The sequence below is a fragment of the Sphaerodactylus townsendi genome, linkage group LG06 (assembly GCF_021028975.2).
Source record: "Sphaerodactylus townsendi isolate TG3544 linkage group LG06, MPM_Stown_v2.3, whole genome shotgun sequence".
NCBI lineage: Eukaryota > Metazoa > Chordata > Lepidosauria > Squamata > Sphaerodactylidae > Sphaerodactylus > Sphaerodactylus townsendi.
In genome coordinates, this window is record NC_059430.1 from 104510822 (window position 1) to 104525673 (window position 14852).

Below are 14852 nucleotides of genomic sequence, written 5' to 3' on the forward strand. Positions count from 1 at the left end.
GGTATACCAACCTCTGCCCGGCACTCAGGTATTTTCCTAGCCCTGACACAATTCAAAATACTTGCTAGGAAACACAGAAGTCTCACACCAACAAGGTAAACTGGAACACAGAAATGTAGCTGGAATGCATGGTTGCGTCAGTGTCTGCAAAGGGTGTCCACCCCTCACTTCTCTGCCTCACCTCAACCCCCCGCCCCTATGGCTTTAGAGGTGTCATACACCACGTCTCCAGCACTAAGAATAAGGTTGCCCTTTACCTGTTGGGGATGGGAGAACTCTTGCCCTCTGTTGACCACCCTCACTCCAGCAAGTAGAAGAGGGAAAAAGCAGGAGCCAGTATGGTGCCCTGCAACACAACGCTGTCAATTCTGGGCACCTAACTAAGTGGAAGTGACCTCATAATGCTGCGGGATTCACTAGCATCCTAGAGCATCCGGTGACACAGTGATGTTCCAGTTATGTGGGCAGAAACACTGCTTTACTGGATGCTGTTCCAGTGAGTCTCTGCCCACCCTCCAAGCCCCTCTCCGGGGAACAGCCAGGCCCAAGAACTGGCAACCCCAACTAGGAAGCGCATCTCCTAACATTTATTCATTAGGACACTTTTGTAGAAGAGGAGGAGGAGTTTGGATTTATATCCCCACTTTCTCACCTGTAAGGAGACTCAAAGGGACTTACAATCTCCTTTCCCTCCCTCCCCCTCCCACAACAAACACCCTGTGAGCTGAGTGGGGCTGAGAGCTCCGAAGAACTGTGACTAGCCAAAGGTCACCCAGCTGGCATGTACTGTCGAAGGCTTTCACAGCCACACTCAACTGGTTGCTGTGGGCTTTCTGGGCTGTGTGGCGGTGGTCTGGTAGATCTTGTTCCTAACATTTTGCCTGCATCTGCATCAAGATGCCAGCCACAGATGCAGGTGAAAAGTTAGGAACAAGATCTACCAGACCATGTCCCCACACAGCCCGGAAAGCCCACAACAACCAGCTGGCATGTGCTGGAGTGCACAAGCTAATCTGGTTCCTCAGATAAGCCTCCACGGCTCAACTGGCAGAGCAGGGAATCAAACCCGGTTCTCCAGATTAGAATGCACCTGCTTTTAACCACTATGCCACACTGGCTCCATCACCTTCCTCCCCTCCCCGACTCCAGATGGCTCATCAAAAATATGTGGCCTGTGTGCAACAGACAATTTAAAAATGTTATGCCATCTATCAAATGCCTGCCTGAAAAGAATGACCATGCATTTCTTGTGCAAAGCAAAACTGTGAAGGGACACTCCTTGGAGGAAGGTGTTCCATGTAATGCTGGAGCTGCCACCCAAAATCAGCTGTCCCAGGCTGTGGCCAACTGGACATGTTGACAGGAGAGCTCGACCAAGAGGAGCCTCTTCTGTCAGGATCCGAGGGGGTGCACCAGCTCCCGCCCAGAAAATGCCACAAAACATGCCAAAAAACAAAACGTGAGTGGAGGCCTCAAAATGGTATCAGGCTGAGGCTGAGCTGAGGCACGACCACCCAGCCCAAAGAGGGAACTGCAGGGAGATGAGCAAAACCAGTCAAGGAAGCCTTTTTATTCTGATAGGTCTGCTGATACTGCCAGATTCTTTATAAAAGGGCCGTGCATCAGGATTACTCGTTGGTCTGTGTGATGCGGAGACTTGCCCTTGTTTGCAACACACTGTCCTTACTCTGCCTTTGGCTTCACGGGGAGGAAAAGGCTGCTTTCAGCTCCAGTCCCTTTTATTGCGTGGCACTGGGGATCGCGCTTGATGTTGCTCATGCAAGAAACGCCAGGAGACACAGACGCAGCTGATCCGTTTGGGAAAAGGACGTGGCCTTGCAATCAGACCAAAAGAACCCCCGCTCGCCTCCAAAACTCATGCCACGTCCTTTATCAATGTCAGCCAGAGTCCTGCCGTGACTGAAGATGATGCAGATGCATCATGAGGTGGGTTACGGGTGGACCACAAAGCAGGAGGCAGGCAGATCTGCCTGGTGAGTCATAATCCAATTGGAACGCTTCTGTGCTCTCCCACAGTCCCTGGCCAATCCAATGGAGTTCGCACAGGGGAACATTCTTGGTGGATTGTGCCTTATTGTGTGTGGCTGGGGAGGGGCCAGAGAGGATTCAAGTTTCATATCTCCAGTAGTAAAGGCTTGGCTCCGCCCGCATGCGAGCAGCATTGCAATCTGACTGCATGTGACAAGTTTGTGCAGTGGTTAAATGGGGTAGACTGTAATCTAGAGACCCGGGTTTGATTCCCCACTCCTCCACTCCTCTTATCTGGTGAACAGTGTTTGTTTCTCTCCTCCTACACATGAAGCCTGCTGGGTGACCTTGGGCTAGTCACAGTTCTTTGAAACTCTCGCAGCCCCACCTACCTCACAAGGTGCCAGTTGTGGGGAAAGGAAAGGACAGGAGTTGTTAAACCACTTTCAGACTCCCTACAGGAGAGGAAAGTAGGGTATAAATCCAAACTCCTCTTTCTTTCTGTAGATTGGACAACTTTACCACCAGCTGTTCTTATGGCCACTGGCTTAGATGGACTGAAAAAAGGGCTGGACATATTAATAGGCTATTAGCCATTAGGGTTGTACGCTTTGTTTAATAAAGCAAACACTTCTTAAAAATAAACATTTGTAAGCTCACAGTCTTTCTGACTCACATCCTATATTCTTATACATTAACTGCTCTGCTGGGGATTTTTTTTTGTCAAGTAAAATGAACACATTAATGTGCTCCGGAGTCAGCTTTACACACAGACCATGAACAGTGATGCCAGCACTGGGAGATGTACTTTCTGCGGGCACAGTTGCCCTGAGATGCACAAGCAAGCCTTGGAAACATTTATGGTCCAGTCTTCTACCCCAAACTCTAAATCCACTGAAGTCAACTGTCTTAGAAGGCTGCAGCTCTTGCTGAGGATTGCCATGTCGAACATTCATCACAACATACAAGTGGCAAATGAATCTTAGGCTTTGGTTGTTTAAAGTGTTTTATGGGGTGTTGTGTGGTCTGAAGAGATGCCAGCCACAGATGAAGGTGAAAAATCAGGAGAAAATGCTACTAGAACGTGGCCATACAGCCCGGAAATCACACAACCCCCCAGTGATTCCGGCCATGAAAGCCTTTGACAAAATGTTTTATGTTTGTCATCCCTGTTATCTGTGATGCTCCAAATGGGACCTCTGGTTTATAAAGCAGAGTGCCTCAGATTGTCAGATAAATGGGTTTGGTTGAAAGGTGAAGGCTGCTGTTTGCTTGTGGGCGCCCCTTCAGCATTTCACTGGCCACTGTGGGAAACAGGGATGACGAGTCTGACCCAGCAGGGATACCCTCACGTTCTTCAGAGAGCTTCAGAGCTATTAAGAACATAAGAACTAGCCTGCTGGATCAGACCAGAGTCCATCTAGTCCAGCACTCTGCTAATCGCAGTGGCCTACCAGGTGACTTTGGGAGCTCACATGCAGGAGGTGAAAGCAATGGCCTTCTGCTGCTGCTGCTCTTGAGCACCTGGTCTGCTAAGGCATTTGCAATCTAAGATCAAGGCAGATCAAGATTGGTAGCCATAGATAGACTTCTCCTCCATAAATCTGTCCAAGCCCTTTTTAAAGCTATCCAGGTTAGTGGCCATCACCACCTCCTGTGGCAGCATATGCCAAACACCAATCACACGTTGCGTGAAGAAGTGTTTCCTTTTATTAGTCCTAACTCTTCCCCCCAGCATTTTCAATGAATGCCCCCTAGTTCTAGTATTGTGAGAAAGAGAGAAAAATTTCTCTCTGTCAACATTTTCTACCCCATGCATAATTTTATAGACTTCAATCATATCTCCCCTCAGACGTCTCCTCTCCAAACTAAAGAGTCCCAAACGCTGCAGCCTCTCCTCATAAGGAAGGTGCTCCAATCCTTCAATCATCCTCGTTGCCCTTCTCTGCACTTTTTCTATCTCTTCGATATCCTTTTTGAGATGTGGCGACCAGAACTGAACACAGTACTCTAAGTGCGGTCGCACCACTGCTTTATATAAGGGCATGACAATCTTTGCAGTTTTATTATCAACTCCTTTCCTAATTATCCCCAGCATAGAGTTTGCCTTTTTTTCACAGCTGCCATTCTTTGCCCCTACCCCTTTAAAACCAGTTACATGTCCATTTCAAGGAGAGGTAGCCTTACTCATATACAATGATTTTTTTTAAAAAAAATTGGTTATATTTATATGCCACCATTTCCTGCAAAGAAACATAGATCCCAGCTTCTGGTGACCATACCCTGAGACCAGTGGTGGGATTCAGCAGGTTCGCACCACTTCGGCAGAACTGGTTGTTAAAATGGTGCTTGTAAACAACTAGTTGTTAAATTATTTGAATCCCACCACTGCCTGAGACCCATGGCTAAGTGGGCATTTCTGCAAGTGGACAGTGTATGGCAGAATCATAGAATCATAGAGTTGGAAGAGACCCCAAGGGCCATCGAGTCCAACCCCCTGCCATGCAGGAATACACAATCAAAGCACTCCTGACAGATGGCCATCCAGCCTTCCTTTAAAAACCTCCAAAGGAGACTCCACCGCACTCCGAGGCATTGTATTCCACTGCTGAACAGCCCTTACCATCAGCAAGTTCTTCATAATGTTTATGTGGAATCTTTTTTCCTGTACCTTGAATCCATATTACACCTTGTCCTGGTCTCTGGAGCAGCAGAAATCATCTTCAGCATGACATCCCTTCAAATATGCGGCTGGCCTCCACACGGGCCAGGGCCTTTACAGCCCTGGCCCCGGCCTGGTGGAACGCTCTCCCACCAGCTGTTCGGGCCCTGCGGGACCTTGGTGAGTTCCGCAGGGCCTGCAAGACGAAGCTGTTCCGCCGGGCCTTTGGAGAGTCCAGCCGCTGATGGTGCCCCCTTCCGCTGGCCCCCTTCCGCTGGCCCCCTTCTGCTGGCCCCTTTCACTGGCCCTTCCGCCGGCCTCTACATCTGGGCCTATAACATCTATCTAGACCTACCGTTCTCCCTGGGGGGTGGAAGAATTTAATATTAGGCACCGGGTGCCACCTACACCTATGCCTATATTTATTTTACATTTAAATGCTAATGTTTAGCTAGTTTTCGCTGCTTTTATAAGTTTTAGCCTATTTATGATGTTTTAAAATTGTATTTATTATCTGCTGTACACCGCCCAGAGCCCCTCGGGGATGGGGCGGTCTAGAAGCCCAAAGTATAAATAAATAAATAAACAAACAAACAAACAAACAAACAAATAAATAAATATTTAAACATAGCTACCACGTCACCCCCTAACCTCCTCTTCTCCAGGCTAAACACAAATTGCAAAAGATGGTTTTGAAATAATTAATGAGGAGTGGGTAGAATCACCAAATTGGGCAGGCACGTAGCGGGGAGTTGAGTCAGCCAGTCTCTAATAATACTACAACCACAACCCAAAAGGTGCCTATGTCACATAAAACAAAGTTGCGCTTGTTCTTAATGGTTGTTCATTGAGTGGCTTCTGCGCAGGCACGCATGGGCCTGCACAGTCCCATGAGGGACTGCACTGAAGACACAATGGATGAATCACACATTGCAAAAAAAAAAAATCCTGACAGTAATTGGGTGCTACTAAGAAGACTTGGGATTTCTTCAGGGACAAAATCATGGTGTTTGTGCACCAGGGAACTGATATTTCCACCACTGAAAGGCAACTACTGCAAACAGCCGAACAAGAAATGCCCATTTATTGAGCAGTAAACTGGTTGGCAGAAAGGCCTTGATGCAGCCATATCAGAGAAGGTAGGCAACATTTTTTTAAAAAATCCTGGATCCACAACTCACCTTCTGTTTTGCTGCTCCTGCTGTTGCACTTCAGTTCTCTGCGGAGAAGGAAAGAGAGAGAGAGAGAGTTTAGCCTGGATAGCAGAGTTTGCCCTTTGCCAGCCTTTCCTGTCAGGGCTCAGCCGAGTCTATCAAGAGTAACGTGCCAATCTCATCCATTCTGCCTCAAGGGCAGTCAATCTGTGCAGCGGGCACACAAGCTTTCCGGGGATACTAATGTGCTCCTTCGTTTTCTGCTGCTTCCAATTTTGATTGTACAAACCTATGCTCAAGGTGGGGGGAAACTGGGGTTGGTCCAACGCAGACCCAGCTGGGACGCTGGCCTCAAGTCGTGGGTGGCTGTGCTCGACCCAAACCTCAAAGAGTGGTTTTCCGACTCAGCCGCCGCCCTGATCATGGCAGGAAATCGAGACGCCTGATTTTTACACTAGACCTTTCGAGGGCAGAGACCTTCATCCTACTAGGAATGCTCAGGAGCTGATGGTGCACATTCCTATTTGCTTCTGACAACGCACAGGGCATGAGGTGTGCTAGGAAAAAGCCAGCCACACGCCACAAAGGTTCCCACTTCAAATCTGCAAGGCCCTAAGGAACAGGTGGCTGCTGAAGAGCAGCCGGTCACAAAGGTGTCTTTGATGTGGTAGAATCCCCAGTTTCACCGCTTGCCCGCTCTCGACCCTCCTTTGCCTGCAAGTCGTCTGCATTGCTTCCCATCCCTTCCTACTTCCTCTCCCCCTCCCCCCTCTTTGCTCTTTCCATCCCGCTAGACACCTCAGTGCAGAAAAATCCTGCCTCGGGTTTTGGAGGAGGCGTAAAGCGAAGCTTTGAGATGGAGATAATGGAAACGGTGCTACGTAAATTTCAAAACAGGCTGTCCATTTGCGGTAATAATGTCAGCACAGACGCTCGGCCTGCTGAAGGCACAGAAAGGCAGCATCAGCACTTCCTCGGCTGCTCTGCTCTCATTGCGCTATAGCAATCCTTCACAACGTGCCCACGTGCCCAATGATGCCCCGTTCACCAAAATGTGCATTTCCTATCCTCTATCTCTGTAAATGAAGTGGAAATTACAGAATGTGACTGCATGAAGTCAGAGGGTGGCTGTTATTCCGGATTCGTTAACAAGGAATTGCAAACGGGTCTCGTAACTGTGGTGCGAGCCACCTTTGGCTTCAAGATCTTGTAACCACATTTCCACTAGGTGTCCCTGATGAGCTACAGATCCCCTTCGAAGCCGCCATGCCTGTTCAATGGTATCCCACCCACCTACCCCCCCCCCCAAAGTTATTCCCACTTTGTGCTTAAACTTTCTAACCTGGCTGTGTTGGTTCTCTCGTCTGACAAAAAAAAGGCTCCTTTGTACAGTCCCCCCACCCCCTTTTCAGCACAACAGCCGAGTGCTTTCCTCGCAGAAAAGCCGGCTGAGCAAACATGCACCTGGCACCGAGGTTGAAATATATCGGTTACACGGTTCTGCTCCTCCCCTCGGCCCGGGGCTTAGAAGGAAAGATGGATGAAAGGGGAGACGCAGAGAAAGAATGGCACTTCCTTGTTTGCAACGCCAGCGAAGGCCAAAAATGAAAATTTGCCACTGTGGCCTAGATGCCAAAGGCCAGGCTAGCCTTGAACAAATACCATTTCATGCGTCCTTTGGGTAGTTTGTTCCCTGCTGAGACAGGAGCCGAGTTCCTCCACAGGCCAAAAGGAGGTCAGGCTTCAAAGAGTCCAGCTGCAGCCCTAGGCCAGCAAGGAGAGTCCTCCTTCAGACCAGCCAGAATGTTCTGGATAAACTGGCTGAAGTTGACACCGAAAAACAACTATAGTATATGTGAGGCCGAGTATGTGCAGCATGCATGGGTGAGCAGATGTCGGCTAGGCTGAGCAACAGCGTACTCGGCAGGGAAACGGATCTTTAAATAGGGCTCTTCAGTTCACTTTTTATTTATTTAAAATAATCATACGCCTGCTTTTTTGCTGAGAACCTCAAGACCCCAAGGCATGTTAACAACCCTGTAAGAATGATTTTATAAAACAAATGTTTAAAACCACAGATATAAGGCAACCCCATTGCGAATGATATGTGGATGAACCCCAAGTTTCAACTTAAGAAGTGTGAAGGTGTGGGAAAAAATCTTGAAAACTTCAGGAAAAACTTTTTAAACCCCACCAGGACGTCTCCTCCCCATTCCCCCCCCCCAATGGATAGATAAGGAAACTTTGGGGAGCATTGGGAATACACACCCCCCCGCGCCCATAAAATGTTACCTTTTTTTAAATGAGTTAAATGTTTCTTAAGACAAGGTTTCCCTGATTCAAAATTAGTAGTATTAACATTTTTATGTACAAAAAAATAACATTAGACACTAATAATTCCTATGTATACTGTAGACATATGCAACTTATTTTCAAGGATATGTTTGTTTAAATGTGAATAATAATATGCAATAATGAGCTTAATGAAAACACATCAGAGTCAAAAGTTTTCAGTGTTATAAAGTTTAACTGGGCATCCAAATATGTTGGTAGTCCTATTGTGAGAGTGTTTCTATTAATTTCAACTTTTCATTTTCCTACCTCTCAGTTGGCAAAAGTTAAGATCGACGAGTTAAGGTAGCTTACGGTACCGCAGTCTGTAGCTCTCTCCCAAGCACTGGGTACATTTGTAATTTTGCTTGCAGAAAATTGAAGCACTGCACTTGGTTGTCGTGGGTTTTCTGTGTAGCCGTGGTCTGGTAGGTCTTGTTCCTAACGTTTTGCCTGCACCTGTGGCTGGCATCTTCAGAGGTGTATCACAGAGAGAAGTCTAACAGATGCAGGCGAAACATTAGGAACAAGACCTACCAGACCACAGCCACACAGCCCGGAAAACCCACACAGCCGTAAATCTAGCTGTGAAAGTGTTCGACAATACATTTGCACTTACATTTTACCCGATTACACTCCTTTGCTATTATACATTCTTCACTAGATGCCAATTCGTTTCTGAGTTCCATCCCAAGACCAAAGGCCGGTTTTGGCCTTTAACTTTCTAAACAATCTCAGACATAAAGGTCTGCTTCTGCCCATCTGAGACTTTCTATATACCTGGCTCTTTAGGTGAGCACCTGGTCTGCTTGGGGTATTTGGGAGGGGGGTCAGGCCATTTTTGGCGATGGCACCAGGCTGTGGAGCTCCCAACTTTCGCTGATTCATCGACTGCTCTGCTTATTTTTAGAATACAGATTAAGATGCTGCTGCGTGGATGTGTGTTTTGCCTGGCTGGTGTCTAATTTTTTCCCTTCTCTTTGGGACATGCCTTCTTGGCTGTATTTACTTGCACATCTTTGTCATTTGTATGGGGGAAATCTGCTTTATTTCGTTCTGACTGGTTTGAGTTTAAATGTTCTGCTTGCTGGTTTGTTGGTATGATTTATAGCTTCTTTGGGGTTCCGTGGTTGGATGGGAAAGTGGGGCAGAGATTTTTAATCGAACGAACACCTGTTGGCTGTCACGTAATCTGTGAAGCATCCCTGAGTGATGCCTCATAAGTAGACCCTCCCTCTATCTTTCAGACAAGAAAGGTGTTGGCTTGGGTCCACTGGAAAGTTTCCATAGGTGGAATGAATTTCTGAACATGGAGCAGGCATTTCTTGTTTTCTCCTTCCTGTTGCAGCCCAAAATCCCCCCTGAAATGCTGGTCTTGGAGGATAGGAAACCCCCTGGACAACCATGTGTGTGTGTGTGTTCGGGCTCTGCTGTGGGAAGAGGAAATTGGCAAAAAAAACCCCGAACATGGAAATTTTCTGGCAGAACTAAACCATTCTTTGCTCCCCCACCACTTCCTGTGGAACGTTTGCAGACGTTTACCTCTCAGGATCCTCTGGAATCAACTTGTTAAAGCTGGCAAATATTTAAGTGGCCAGAGACAAATAAAACATTTATTTTAATAGCCCCGTTTAAAAATGTACACTTTTTATTCATTAAAGTTTATTGTTCAGCCGATGACGATTATATATAGTAATCTTGTTTTCATAAGCACGGTTGTCTCAAGTGTTTACAGAAAGGACTGATTATGAATTTAAAAACAATGACAAACAATAATAGAATGTGACCCCCAGGTGCACAAAGAATCCCAGTGTTTCGAGGGCGGAGGGAGTCTATGGATTTTTGTAGCCCTCTTTCAACTTTTCCCTTGCCTTTGTTTCTCTCTGCCTCTGTAACAAAGATTTCAATGCCTGATTAAATGAATCTGTGCCATTCCTTTGTAGAAAGCTCATTAAGTACATCACAGCACCAGCCATCAGTACCCCTACAGTTAGAAGCATGCAGTCTATGTACCGTTTTGTTTCAAGAGCTGCTCGTGTGTTTAGGCAATTAAAAGTTCTTTTGGCATCTTTTTAAAAAATGCGTGTGTGTGTGCATGTGCGTTGCTGACCCCAGCAAGGGGCTTTCAAGGCAAGTGAGAAGCAGAGGTGGTTTTCCATTGCCTTCCTCTGTAAGGTCTTCCTTGGTGGTCTCCCTTCCAAGTACTGACCCTGCCAAGCTTCTGATGAGATTGGGCTATTTTTTATATACCGTATATACTCATGTATAAGTCGAGTTTTTCAGCACATTTTTTGTCCTGAAAAAGCCCCCTTCGACTTATACACAAGGTGTATTTTAAAAAATATTTTAGGGTTTTTATTTTGTCGGCCACCAGGGGGCGCAGTTTTTAGGCTAGCGGCACCAAAATTTCAGGGTATCACCAGGTGACACTCCTGATGACACCAGCCAAGTTTGGTAAAGTTTGGTTCAAGGAGTCCAAAGTTATGGACCCCCAAAGGGGGTGCCCCCATCCTCCATTGTTTCCAATGAGAGCTAATAGTAGATGGGGCTACATTTTGAGAGTCCATAACTTTGGAACCCTTCAACCAAACTTCACTAAACCTGGTGATATCATCAGGATAATCTCTTGCTGATACCAGCCAGGGTGCTCCCATCCCCCATTGTTTCCAATGGAAGCTAATAGTAGATGGGGCTACCCTTTTGAGGGTCCATAACTTTGGACCCCCTGAACCAAACTTCGCCAAACCAGGGTGGTATCAGCAGGAGGGTCTCCTAAAGATACTCTGAAATGTTGGTACAGCTAACACAAACAGTTATTGTTGAGACCATATTGTTCTTGTTGACCATCTTTGACCACCACAGAGCTACAGTAGTTTTTCTTTGAAATAAATATTCAAAAACATTTAACCTCCTGATGCCTCAATTAATGTGATTTTTTTGGTGTCTATTTTTATTTTTGAAATTTACCAGTAGCTGCTGCATTTCCCACCCTTGATTTATACACGAGTCAATAAGTTTTCCCAGTTTTTTGTGGTAAAATTAGGTGCCTCGACTTACATGTGGGTCGACTTATACACGAATATATACGGGTGTGTGTTTGTGTGTATATATATATATATATGTATATATGTATGTGTATATGCATATGTGTATGTGTGTGTATATATGTGTGTGTATGTGTGTGTATATGTATATGTGTGTATATATATGTGTGTGTATATATATGTATATATGTATGTGTGTATATGTGTATTTATATGTATGTATATGTGTGTATGTGTGTGTATGTATGTATGTATGTGTATATTGTATTTGATATTAACACGCTGCTTTTAATGGGGTTTTAATGATTCAAAGACTATAGAGCCATTTACTATGATTTATTTAACGATTGAGATTTATTGATTTTATTTGTGCTCTATTTGTATATTCATGTTCACCACCCTGAGCCCTTCGGGGGAGGGCGGTATATAAATGTAATTAATAAAATAAACAAACAAACAAACAAACAAATAAATAAATAAATATGTATGTGTGTATGTGTTTTTATCAAGTTTGGTATCCCACCCCTCCCCTTTCGGCCTCAGGGTGCCATACAACAACATTAAAACAGTTCAAACATTTTAAAACAACGTTAGACATCTCAATAAATATCTTATCTCAGGAGGCGTCATTACAAAGTCATTTTGATGTTAAACCCACGCAACAAGGGGCACAGGACAGTATAAATTACCCTAACAAATTAATAGTCAAGAGTTGATACAGGAGGGAGGACTAGATGTTAACCGTAGCTGCCTCATATGCTTAGCCTCTTATGGGCCCTGTGGAATTGCACAAGGTCCTGCAGGGCCCTGATCACCTTAGATCAGGTGTTCCACCAGGCATCCACCAGAGTTAGGGCCGAAAAGGCCCTGGTCAAGGTCTGCACGACCTGGGAGGGGTGTGTGTGTGTGTGTGTGTCAGGGACCACCAGTAGGTTTGTATTTACTGAACAGAGTGACCTTGGGAAGACATACTGAGACAGTCCCTCAGGTATGCTAGTCCCAGAATATTTAGGGCTTTATATGTCAACACAAGAACCTTGAACTTAATTCAGTGTCCACCCTGAGCCATACCATGCTCCCTTCCCTCCCTTTAAAAAGCATACACAAACCCAATTTTTTTAAAGTTACAAAACTTATGGGGATGATATTATTATTATTATTATTATTATTATTATTATTATTATTATTATTATTATTATTATTATTTTGATTTGATAAACCGCCCTACCCCCGAAGGGCTCAGGGTGGTGTACAACAAAACAAGAACAACCATAATAAAACAAATCGAATAACCCCAGTTAAAATACAAATCTTAAAATTATAGCAGCAGCAATCCACAATAAATAGTTAATAATTAATAATAAGGGGCGTCTGGCAAATTTGTGATGTCATGGTCACCAACCAATCAGTTCTGTGCATACCTGGTTTCTGCTGCAAATTGGTAGAAATGGATTCACCCACGAAGCAATTTGCTTATTTAAACAGGCTGCAAAGGGAGTGTGGTTACATAGTGCTCAAGTCATGTTTTGTTTGTATATACTCTAAGAAACCAGCCCCATGGGTGTCCTTGTAAAATAAAATTTTGCTTCTTCTCTTCTGGAAGCAGACACTTCCCTTCAAATCTGAAGGAGCAAAATTTGAGCCTTCATGGACAACAAGGTCCATTTCCAGTCCAGAGACTCCTGATGGGTCAAGATCTCATCAGACCAGAAGCTGCTCATGGGACTCCAGAAACTTCATTTAACATATTAACTTATTTACCTTTACACATCCCAGAGCTAACAGTGTCCATCCTTGACTGCTCTTTTGTGATGTGCACATTTTATCACTTCCATTATTTGTTAAAGACAAGATGCACAATGTCCACCATTCCAGCACATCAGGTGGACCCTCTATAGGGAAAGAGTGACCACAGAGCCATAACCTATAGATCATCATCATTATCTTTATTAGGCATAGGATAAAACAAGAATCAGACTAACAATAACGACAACAGAAAAGGTGATTAGATGATCAACAGGAGTGCACAGTTGTTGATAAAGCTGTTGCCAAAAACTTTGCTACGTCTGCAGTTCTTTTAGTGCAGCAGTCATTCAAAAGCAGACGTAGCTTGTCTTGGTCAGAAGTGGCAAGGCATGAATTGCCTTGCCATAGATGAGGGCAGGGAGCACATGAAGGGCAGGGAGCACATGAAGGGTCATGTGATGAGGTCAAGGGCAGATCTAATCAAATCCCCTCTGAAGAACCACCATAGGGCTTATTCTGGCCAAAGGTGCCCACGGAAGGTTTGAGGCTGCAAATACATTAGGAAACTACCTGGGACTGTAAGCATCCAAAGTCTCAGTGTCTTCTGGTCCAAAAGTGAGCCAGCATGGTGTAGTGGTTAAGAGCAGGTGAATTCTAATCTGGAGAACCGGGTTTGATTCCCACTACTACACCTGAGTGGCAGAGGCTTATCTGGTGAACCGGATGTGTTTCTGCACACCTACATTCCTGCTGGGTGATCTTGGGGTAGTCATAGTTCTTTGGAACTCTCTCAGCCCCACCTACCTCACAAGATGTCTGTTGTGGGGAGAGGAAGAGAAAGGAGCTTGTAAGCTACCCTGATTCTCCTCAAGGAGGAGTGAAAAATGAGATATAAATCCAAACTCCTCCTCCTCCTCCTCCTCCTTCCAATATCAGTAAAACAAAAGTCTAGTGGTGTTTTAAAGATGAACAACATTCAATCACCAACCAGCTGTAGACCTGTTTAGATGGATTGCTGTACCATAAGCTCACCAGTACTTTTATTTATTTTGGAGGGGACTTGAAGCAACTTGCAACGCTGTTCTCTCCTCCTCCATTTTATCCTAACAGCCATCACTTTATGATGTCAGTGAGGCTGAGAGCGAGCAGCTCACCTAAGATCACTGAGAGAGCTTCTATGGCAGGTGGGGATTTCAGACTTGGGTCTACAGAACCCTGCTCCAACAATCTAACTGCTACACCATGCTAGCTCGTGGGTCACAGCCATGTCCTTTTGTCTACATTTGGTCATTACTAGCTTCTTTCACCTCCAGTTCTAGGAAATAATCTCAGGGATTTTGGCTGGAGAAGAGACCAAGGAAAGCCTTGCGTGGCTTAAACCTTGGCCCATCCCGCATCTGCGGTGTGGTGTTGAGCACACAGCTGGGAATGCAGACTATTGGCGGGGCAAGATTCTCTACGACAAGTGTGAGAAGTGTGGGTGGATGATGAATTCCAATGAGCTTGGTGAACCAGGGATTCAATTTCTTCTTTGGGCTCCCCTGATAGACCCCTGGTTAATTACTTATGGAGATCTTGAGTCAAACAACATTCTCACCCATCCCTTTCAGTTGCACCGTGATTCAGAGAAACATTTTCTTTCTCCTGCCGTTCTTCAAAAGCAGCTTAGAGTGGGATGCCCGACTCTCCCCTCGTCCATTTTGATCCTCACAAAAGCCCTGCAGTGTTGCTGAGGCTGAGCGGGAATGTGACTAGCCCAATTTATTTATTTGGGAAATGGATATGCCATCTCCCCAGAGACCTACTTGAGGCGACTCGGATAGGACGGAGCCAAACAAGCCATTGGAAACAAGCCAGGTCAGACAATCTTAAATGATATTAACAAAACAGTCTTCAGGCTAGGAACAGACCGTAACATGGCTAAAA

General features: G+C 45.4%; 1 protein-coding gene across 1 annotated transcript in view; it reads right to left on the bottom strand.

Moving 5' to 3' along the window:
• Positions 1-14852, bottom strand: part of AHDC1 (AT-hook DNA binding motif containing 1) — a 218735-nt gene that overhangs the window by 22501 nt on the left and 181382 nt on the right. The window contains exon 3 of the mRNA XM_048501279.1: positions 5833-5870. Coding sequence (XP_048357236.1) covers positions 5833-5870 — 38 coding nt within the window. The remainder of the gene's footprint in view (positions 1-5832; positions 5871-14852) is intronic.